Source organism: Nannospalax galili, unplaced genomic scaffold (genome assembly GCF_000622305.1).
Source record: "Nannospalax galili isolate Female #2095 unplaced genomic scaffold, S.galili_v1.0 scaffold856, whole genome shotgun sequence".
Taxonomy (NCBI): Eukaryota; Metazoa; Chordata; class Mammalia; order Rodentia; family Spalacidae; genus Nannospalax; species Nannospalax galili.
The window spans coordinates 1,630,174-1,640,980 of record NW_008339573.1 but is presented as its reverse complement, the minus strand read 5'-3'; the positions used below and the strand labels follow the sequence as shown (position 1 = coordinate 1,640,980).

General features: G+C 42.2%; 1 protein-coding gene across 1 annotated transcript in view; it reads right to left on the bottom strand.

Annotated features, from left to right (window-relative positions):
- Window positions 1-10,807, bottom strand: part of Reep5 (receptor accessory protein 5) — a 37,624-nt gene that overhangs the window by 6,291 nt on the left and 20,526 nt on the right. Inside the window, exon 4 of the mRNA XM_008834309.3 lies at window positions 3,421-3,589. Coding sequence (XP_008832531.1) covers window positions 3,421-3,589 — 169 coding nt within the window. The remainder of the gene's footprint in view (window positions 1-3,420; window positions 3,590-10,807) is intronic.

Sequence of the window (10,807 nt, the reverse complement as noted above, 5' to 3'; positions counted from 1 at the left end):
AGTCAAAATGACGTTGGGCCTGTTAGCAACATACTCTGTTCCAAAGGCCAAAAATGTCCAAAGTATTTGGGAGTTTGTATCTAATCCTTAAAAGATTTTAGGGTTACCTCTTCACGGGGGGGAGGGGGGTAGAGTAGCTAGCCAAAAACCCCATAAAATAAATAAATAAATCAAAGAAGAAAAAAAATAAAAATAAAAAAATCTGCTACATGATGCCAACTACCTACTTCTTTCCAATTTCTAAAACCCAGTTTTAGAACTGCTTTCATGCTCCAAAGTAGAAATAAGCAGTTGCAACAGAGACTAAATGGCCCTTGACACATGCAGTGTTTACTATGTGGCCTTTACAGCAGCCTCTCTGAACAGCTATCCATGCTTCTTCCATCAGCACTCTGTCACCTCCCACTTGGCCTTCTTTCTTCCCACATCGCTAAGAAATTTGAGGCCACCAGGAAATCACTTCTCAAAGCTCCAGTCACATACTCACCTACCAGCATCTCTACTGCAAACCCCAATTCCCTCCTGCATAAAATGTCCAGCTTCTCTGACCATCTGTTTTACACTAGATCCTGCCTCTGGTCTACTGGGACACTCAGAGAGCCACTGTGCTCCCAAGGACAGCGGTTCTCCTTCTCCCTCTAACTGGCACCCTTTACCCTCGACTGGATCATTCCCACTCACTTTCAAACATACTTTGTTTCTCATACCTTAAAAAAGGAGTTCAAGAATTCTCAGGAACTTATTTTTTTTCTCATTCCAATGCCATTCACTCTCCTTTGCAGGAAATTTCTCAAGAGCTGTCCAAATTCTCTCATGCCATTTCTCCCATTCTCTCAAATTCCTTCCAATGAGACATTTGTTCCCAGCAGGCCGTAAGTTTGTTTTCTCAAGCCCACTAAGACCTTCCTCACTGTTCCATCTGATAGTCATCTGTCAATCTTCATCTTACTTGGCCTGTCTACCACACAAGGCATAATTCATATGTCTTCCTCACTGAAACACTGTTCTCTTGGCCCCAAGGGCACCAAACTCTCACAGCTTTCTTGCTACCTCAATCAGCTTTTCCATCAGTGCACTGGGCTGGTGAATTGCTTCCTGAACTCTCAACATCCATATCCAACTGGCTGTTTGACTTCTCCATGAAGGTATCTAACATATGTCCAGGGCTGAATTCCACATTTCCTACAGGATATGTCTACAGTCTTCCCACCTCAGTGGCAACTCTGTCCTTCCACAGTTCAGGCTGTAAAGCCTTGGCCTTGGCTTCTTTTCTCTCTCAAATTTTCACACCTAATGCATAAATAAATCCTGTTGGCCTTACCTTCAAAATAATCCAGAATCTCATATTTATTACTACTACTTTATTACTACTTCAACAAACCAAGATACTATCATCTCCTCTGGCCAGATCTCAACAACATTTCAACCAGACTTTCAATTTCCTTCCTTCTTCCTTCAGTCTATTCTTTTTTTAAAAATATTTTATTTTTATTTTATGAGTGTAAGTGTACCCATGTCGTGCAATGCCCACAGAGATCAGAAGAGGGCGTTGTATCTCCTGGAACTGGAGTTAGGGATGGCTGTTAGCTGGCATGTAGGTGCTAAGCCATTTCTCTAGTCCCCTTCAGTTCATTCTTAATACAGTGACCACAGATCATGTTTGTCCTCTGCTCAAAGTTTTCCCGCAGCACCTTTCTCAGAGTCAAAGCCAAGGCCTTTCCAGTGGCCTATGGTGATCCACCATCCCCTCCTCACCCCCATCCCCTCTCTCTAACCTGTCTCCTACTGTGGGAGACTGTAGGAGGGTGGACTTAACACAAAATGGGCCCGAACTTCTAAACAGGCTCTCTCTCTAACCTGTCTCCTACTGTAGGAGACTGTAGGAGGCTGGACTTAAGACAAAATGGGCCTGAACTTCTAAACAGCTTCAGCCTCTGCTAAAAGGGGCAAAGCACTGAAAACAGTGTCTCACAGCCCTGTCATGTGGAACACTGTAATGACTAGCAGAAGTAAGCTGGCCAGGTTGAGAGTTTACAGTCCCTTTGTTCTAAGAAAAACATCTTGACTTCCTTGATCTAGAGATGAAAAACAACCTAATCAACAACACGAAGTATGTAATTAAAATTAAGACATCTGACACATTCCCTGGCCTTTAACAAACAACTCTCTGCCCACTCTAAGGAGTGATCAACCTGTGTGACACATAATATGAGCACCCTTTGTCTTTGTCTAAACTGAACTTTATATGTACCCTGGACCCTGCATGTACCCACTAGCCCCTCTCTTGTATATAAGCTTGTTATTAGAGAATAAAGTTGGCTTGCTATCAAGAAACACTAGCCCCCAGTTGGTATCGCTGTCAGGGAGGCAAGTCTCCCCTGCTAAGCAAAGCAGACTTGGGTCTCTGCATCCTACAATCCCTCCACATTCCATTTATTGCCTCTCCCTCAGGACTTTGTACATGCAGCTCCTTCTGCAACAGTTTCTCATTCTATTGCTCCTGTGACTATTTCAAGTCTGATTCAATTTAGCCTTCTCCCTGAGGATTTCCTGGTTTCCCTGTTTAAAATTGCAACCATCCTTCCAATCCCCGGCACTCCCTATCTTCCTGCATGACTTATTTTTCTCTATATTATCTACTAAATGGCTAAATGTAGCCTATAAACCTTTTCAAATTACATTTCTTTATTTATGTGTGTATATGTGGGTGTACACATTCCACAGCACACATGTGGAAGTCACAGAAAAATTTGCAGGAGGTTGTTCTCTCCTTCCATCATGTGGGTTCTGAGGATCAAACACAGGTCATCAGGCTCAGCAGCAAGTGCCTTAACCTGCTGAGCCATCTCCCTGGCCCACCTACAATCTTTTTATTTTATTCTTTGTTATTCACTGGCTTGCTGACAGTGCTATGAACACACTTGGCACATATTAAACATATAAGTAAATGAATGTTAGAATGGCTCAATCAGGGAGCTGAGAGGGTTTTTTTCTACTTATATTTTTTTAATTTCTTTTTATTACATTTATTTATTGTCTGAATGTACTTATGCATGCATGTGTGAGACAGTGTGTGCAAGTGTAGAGGTCAGAGAGCTTCTGGGTGTCAGTTCTTTCCTTCTGCCATGTGGGTCCCAGGGGTCAAACTTGGGTTGTCAGGGTTAGGCAACCAGCATTTTTATTCACTGAGTCATCTCACCAGCCCTTTATTTAACTTTAAATGATTCTCTGCAGTGGAGAAGTCATTTTTCCTAAAATGATGACTGAAGGCTATGTGTCACAGAGGAAGAAGTTTAGGGAAAGCAAAGGGCAACAGGAATTTCCTTACTCATAAAGGAATTCCTTTAGTGACCTTGGCATTTTAGCCAAGGAGAGCTGGGAGTACAAGACCAGGAAGCCTGTCATGTCCCTCGGGCTTACCTTCTTTGGTGATGGCATCTGCAGTCTCTTTGGCTTTGTCTTTCACGTCCTTCACCACACTGTCTACCTGGGACTCATGCTTCAGGAAGATAGGACGGATGATGCGCCTGTACAGCAGTTCAGCCCCATTGGAAGGGCTTGGGGCCATGCACCACAACAGGAAGCCACACTGCACAGAACAGAACACCAGTAAGAGTGGCATCTGGAGACTATACCTGCCCTCCAGGACTGTAGGGATAGGTGCTGTTCTTTTTCTCCATTGGCATTCCCAGTATTCTCTGCAGGTTAATGGCATGCTTCTCTTAGATGGAAAAAACACAACCAGTAATGAACCACCTGAGCTACATAGCAAGACCTCAAACAAAGAGGAGGAGGAGGTAAAAAGGAGGTGGGGGTTGGCACAGTGCCTGCCAAGCACACTCAAAACCCTAGGTTTGATCCCCAGCACCACATAAACTAGGCGTGGTGGCAGAAGCCCAGTACTCTGAAGGCGGAGGCAAGAGGGTACAAAGTTCAAAGCCATCTCCAACTACTTCAAGGCCAGCCTGGTGTGTCCCGAGGGGTACCTGTTCCTCTGAGGGGCGGAGCCTGCTGCGGAGAGTTAGCAGTGGAGAGTTAGCTACGGAGAGGGAGCTATGGAGAGTTAGCGGCGGAGGGAGGAGTGTTGGTGCCATCTTGGCAGCGGTGGCGCAGAAATAATGGCAACGGGTGTCTCGCCTGAGTGGACATGAGGGGGCGTTTACTGACCTGGGGCGAAACTGCAGGCCCATGAGGCGTGGGCGAAAGCTAATGGCAACTGTGGGCGGGGCGCAGAAGTGACCTGGAATGGTGGGCTGCTAAGCTACAGGGCAGAACGGTTTGCCTTTGTAAGTTACTCTATTTCCCCTACCCAGGATACAAACTGAAAAATTCAGATAAAGATGTGTTATATGGTTTGTCTAATAGCACCAGGAGCAAGGGACCTTAAGAGAACTCGGACAACACTGGGATACATGAGATCTTGTCTAAAATAAATTTAAAAAAACAAATAAGAATAGAAAGAGGGAGGGAGAAATGGAAGAAAGATAAAGAGAATATGAATATGTCATAATGAAACCCATTTTTATTACTTTAAAAATTATTTTACATTATTTTTTTTCTCTGTGTGTGTGTGATTTCCACTACTGTGCATGACTGTGTGAGTGCAGATGCATATATGGAGGTCAGAGGACAACTTTCAAGAATCAGTTCTCTCCTACCATGGGTTCCAGGGATCAGATTCAGGTTGTCAGGCTTCTATGGCAACCATACTGTCAGCTTAGAACTTTTACACAGTGAATACATACTAGTTAAAAAAAAAAAAAAAAAAAAAAAAAAAAGTACTAAGTATGGGTCTGAGGAGATGAATGAGTGGGTAAAATTCTGCTGCACAAGCATGAGGACCAGAGTTTGGATCCCCAGCACACATGTAAAGGCTGAGCATGGCAGTGCTAGATTATAATCCTAGTGCTGGGGGGTGGGGGACACAGGCCAATCCCAGGGCTCAGTGGCCAAACAGTCTAGGCAAAATGGCAAGCTCCAGATTCAGTGGGATATCCTGTCTCAAAAAATGAGGTGGAGAGCAATAGAGGAAGATACCCCACACATACAGAGGTTAGCACCCCCAACAACGCACATGGCTATACCACACATACATACATACATACATACATACATACATACATACATACATACATAAAATAAAACAAAATGCAGCCAAGTACAGTGGTATGCACTTGTAGCCCCAGCTACTCAGCAGGCTGTGGCAAGAGGATCACTTTGAGGCCAGCCTGGACAATATAAGGAGACTGCATGTTCAAAAGGGGAGAGGTTAAGTTTCTGATTGGTATTCCTACATAGAATGTCTGATTTTCAGGAATGAATTATCCATAGAGAGGGAGATGCCTAAATTAAAACAAAGTGTCAAGGTGTCACTAGATTAGGAATTAAGAGGGGTCTGTTTCATGACTTTAGGCAAGTCAGGATGTCCGAGTCAAATTTTCTGCCCTGTAGGGTTTTTGGCAAACTATACTGTTTTTTATTAGGCAGCAGTAGAGTGGTGGTATTACCAAAGCTCTCATTACTGGTGAAAACCTCTGAAACATCATCTGCCTATGGTGATTCAGCCAAGCTGATCGTCTTTTCTGGGTCAATCAGGGCAAGACCAGCTGACAGGACCAGAATCAAGCCTGCACTTCTGCCTCTTCAATGTGATTATGTTGTAGGATCCTCAGCAGACTATCCACTTGGTACTTCCTGCTACTGTCTTGAGATAGTAAATTAATTACTGCCCTCTACCCATATCCTCAGCATTTTCCAGTTCTCAAAATCATTTTCTCATATTAAAAATAAGGTTAATTACTATTCAACTCTCAAGGCAATACAAGCTGTTAGCTTTTAAAACTCTCTCTTAATCTATACAACAATTCTTTAACCTGTAAATGCTAAGTTTATGAATGTCACTCATACAGATGTTTTATCAAGCTGTACTCCAAGTGCTAGCAACCACAAGCCCAGTTGTGGCAGTTCAAAGAGCACCTGCTGCTGTAACTGGACTCTAAATACTATTAGTACCAACACAATGACTCCACAAACTAATACGCCATTCTGTCTGTGGTTCCATTGTTCTCCAGAGCAGGGACACACACAGTGTAAGGGACTGTCCTAGTTAGAGCCTAGTTAATACCTAAAAAAAGTATATTTCAAGGGTTAGGGATGTAGCTCAGTGACAGAGTGCTTGCCTATAATGCACCAGGCTCAAGGTTCAATCCCAGTTCTCTATATATCAACACTTCCTAACATGCTTCAATGACTTGATCAGAAATCTAGGTACACATAATATCATTTAGGTTCTGATAACATGAAAGGAGAAGAAAAAACTGCCTGGGGAACAAAGGGGAGAAAGGGGAATAAAGTAGGGTATTGGGGGGAATATGCTCAAAATATGTTTACATGAAAATGGCCTTTACAATCGTGTCTGTGTGTCTGTCTCTGTGTGTGTGTGTGTGTGTGTGTGTGTGTGTGTGTGTGTGTGTGTGTGTGTGTGTGTAATTGGTCATTTTGAGCCAGGGTCTCCCTGTAACCCCAGCTGGCCTGGAATGATGTAGTCCAGGCTGGCCTCTGCCTCCCAAGTGCTAGGATTAAAGACAGGTGCCACTATACCTGGCCAGTCTTGCATATTTTTAAAAGCAATCTAGGTCTTAAAAGTCTTTGCAATATAGCCAGAAGACCAATAGGCTAAATTTAAAAATCAAACTGTGCAAAATGATTTGAGGGCACCTGAGCAACTCAGTGAGACCCTCATCTCAAGGAAAAAAATAAAACAAAAATGGCTGCTCACCCTGCACCACAAATGAAAGCTAGAGAATTTTTTTTTCCCTCTCCTGTCTTCCAATAAGGTGTTCTAGCTTTATTTCTGTTGCTTTGATAAAAAAACACTTTGGCCAAAAACAATTTAGGGGAGGAAAGAGTTTATTTCAGCTTACAGGTCGCAGTCCATCATTGAGGGAAATCAGGACAGGAGCTCAAGCAGGAACTTGAGGCAGAAACCCCAGAGGAATGCAGCTTGCTGGCTTGCTCACAGGTTCATGCTTAGCTGGCTTTTTTATAAGCCCAGGACTGAGCCTTCCCACAGTAATTAACAACCAAGACAGTCCCCCACAGACCAGTCTGATCTGGGAAATGCCTCAGTTGAGACTCCCTTTTCACGTTACTGTAGGCTAGGTCAAATTGACAGTTAAAACTAAGTAGGACAGGGCTGGAGAGATGGCTCAGCAATTAAGAGCACTGGCTGCTCTTGCAGAGGACCCGAGTCCAGTTCCCAGCGCACACATGGCAGCTAAGAACCATCCATTACTCCAATTCCAGGGGAATAAAATAAAAATAAATAAAATATTTTTTTTTAACTAAGTAGGACATATGACTAAACAGAGAAATGTCAGGTCTGGGGAGATGGTTCAGTGGGTCTGAAGGCAGAGGTTAGGATCCCTAGAACCCATGTAAAAAGCTGGACAGGCTATAATCCAGCATTTGGGAAGGAGACAGACATTCCCAGGAACAAGCTGGCGAGCTAGACTAGCAGAATCTACCACAAGCTCTGGGGTCAGTGAGGACCCTGCTGCCTTAGTAAGTGAAGTAGAAAGCAGCAAGAAATAGAGGAAAACACCCACTTCTGACCTCCATACACATGCATCCACACATATACTGGTCTACACACACATGCGTCCACAAACACACATGCACACACATGAGCCCATACATGCACACATATGAACCCACACATGTACACCTCACATACATACAAAAAAGAATAAGAAATGTTCTGTTCTTTGCCAATGAAAAGAACAGCACAGGTAATATCTCGAAGAGGCCTTAAACCTGCCAGAGCTTGCTCAACTCTGCTCTATAAATAGACATAGAAAATCATTTAAATGATGGTAAACAAGTATATTCATTATAACATTGTTTATAAGAGCAAGACAAATATTTATAATAATAAACACCAAGCAAACAACTTGGGTGTTAACTGAAGAGATGCAGAACCATATATATTGTATGTGCTGTCAATCATACATATATGGTAAGACAGGTACTTGCACATGTTACTGTAAACTCGCTGTACACAGACCAATATATTTGCACACCAAGAAAAAGATATAGGAAGAGGACACCAAGATATTACATTATTTTCTTTACTATCTCAAACATGACCCTCTCACACAAATGTAAACAGTATGACAACAAGGACTGTGAGTTACCAAAATGTCCCCTGGACTTAGACAGAATGAGGCATGTAGGTGCTCTAAATTTTAAAAAGCACTCACACAGCTTTTATAATTGGAGAAAAATGTTTGTTTGTTGGGTTGAGCACAGGTCCTTCTGCATGCAACAGAAGCACTGTACCAGCAAGCTACATCCCCAGCTCTTGTCTTTTCAAGTCAAGGTCTTATTCAGGATAGTCCAAAATTCATGATCTTCTTGCCTCTGCCTCCCAAGTGTTGCAATTACAGGTGTGTGCCACCATACCAAGCAAAAACTGGATTTTAAAATTTATTTTTCTTTCAGCTTGGCATGGAAGCTGATATCTATAATCCCAGCACTTGAGAAGCTAGGGCCTGGGCTACAGTGTGAGATCCTGTATTAAAAAAAAAAAAAAAAAAATGTCCAAACTTCTTCTACTCAAGGACAAATCTTATACGAAGTTTAGGATATTTAGGATCCAGTTTCTAACTAAATCACTGGATATTATCTCCTTAAGAAAGCTTTGATTGGGGACTGGAAAGATGGTCCCACTGTTAAGAGCACTGACTGCTCTTCCAGAGGACCCAAGTCCAGTTCTCAGCACTCACATGGTGGCTAACACCCATAACTCCAGTTTGTGGGGCTCCAACACCCTCTTTTGGCCTCTGTGGGCATTGCACACACAGGTGCACTTACATACATGCAAACAAAACTCTCATACACATAAAATAAAAATGAATTTAAAAAAATTTTTTTAAAGGAAGCCTTGATGGGCCAGGCATAGTGGCACATACCTTTAATCCCAGTACTTAGGAGGCAGAGGCAGATGGATCTCTGTGAAATTGAGGCCAGCCTAGTCTACATATCAAGTTCCAGGCCAGCTGAGGCAACAGGGGGACTCTGTCTCAAAAAAACAAAAAAAAAAAGGGGAGGAAGGAAGTTAGTTTTGATGCTTAGTCATTGTTTCCTAGTAGACAAGGGTCACTCAAGGGGAAGCCAGGAAAGGCACAGCTAGCTTCTTCCAAGGGCACAACCAAAGAGAGGTCTTAGAAATCATCAAGAAGGCTGGAAAGATGACCCAGCAGTTAAGAGCACTGGCTGCTCTTGCAGAGGACCCAGGTTCAAGTCCCAGCACCCACAAAGTGGCTAACAACCATTTGTAACTCCAGTTCCAGGGAATCCAATGCCCTCTTCAGACCTCCATGGGCATTGTAAAACACAGGTGCACTTACATACATGTAGGTAATACACTCATACACATAAAAAGAAAAATAATAAATAAAATTAAAGAAATACAAGTACAATTAAAAAAAAAAAAAAGAAAGAAAGAAAACATCAAAAAGTCAGATACAGCAGGGTGTGGTGACACACACCTTTAATCCCAGCACTCAGGAGGCAGAGGCAGGCAGTTGGATCTCTGTGAGTTCAAGGCCAGCCTGGTCTACATAGTGAGTTCCAGGCCAGCTGGAGCTACAGGGAGACCCTGTTTTAAAAAGAAAAAAAAAAAAAAAAAAGTCAGATACAAGCTGGCAAGAGGAAACTACATCAGGAACTACACAATCAAGTGTGGGCCTGTCCCACTTAGATGAGCCAGGGGTCAAGACACGATGAAAAGCAGGAAATAAAGATCCGAGGCCAACAGAACCCATGAGGTATGCTGCACAGTGCAATGCAACTGAACTCTTTTCAAGGTGGTAAGAAAACATCATGAAACAATAGGTGCACACTGAATTCTGGGGAGCCTGAGGGTATCTTAGATGAGCTTTCTGAACTGCCAATGTTAAAACCTCACAAAATATAATTACCTCAATCATTATTTAAATACACAAATGTATCTACTGTAAGATATATATATTTTAAACATTTTATTATTTTTTGTTTTATGTCTATGAGTGAATTGCCTGCATGTGTATAAGTGTACCTGTACATGCAAGGCTCACAGAGGTCAGAAGAAGGTGTCGTTTCCCTGGAACCGTAATTACAGGTGGTTGCTAGTTGCTATGTGGGTACTGAGAGCTGAACCTGGGTCCTCTGCAAGAGCAGCCTGTGCTCTTAACCACTAAGCCATCTCTCCAGCCCTATATTGTAATATATTTTAAGGTTATATACCATTAAAACAATCTTACTATGACATATACTAATTCAGAAATAATTGAATTACATATCTTCTTGCTGGCATTAAAAATCAGAAATGTTGCCGAGCGTGGTGGTACATGCCTTTAATCCCAGACTCGGGAGGAAAAGGCAGGTAGATTTTTGTGAGTTCAAGGACAGCCTGGTCTACATAGTAAGTTCCAGGCCAGCTGGGGCTTCAGGGAGACCCTGTCTCAAAAAGACAAGAAAAAAAAAATCAGAAATGTTTTTATATCTACTTTGGGGGAATAAATATTTCCAAATAAAATGTTAAATACATATATATTTGTGTATGTGTATGTATATATGTGTATATATATACACACACATACTATATATATAAATTTAAACAATTTTTAAAACTTTGTCTTCTCAACTTTTCAAATTATATATATAGTGCTCTATAATATTTCACAATCAATGAATTATGTAGCAACTTCTGTATCTACACATAGGGATCTATTTCATTTTACTTACTGTATGGGTATGCTATTGT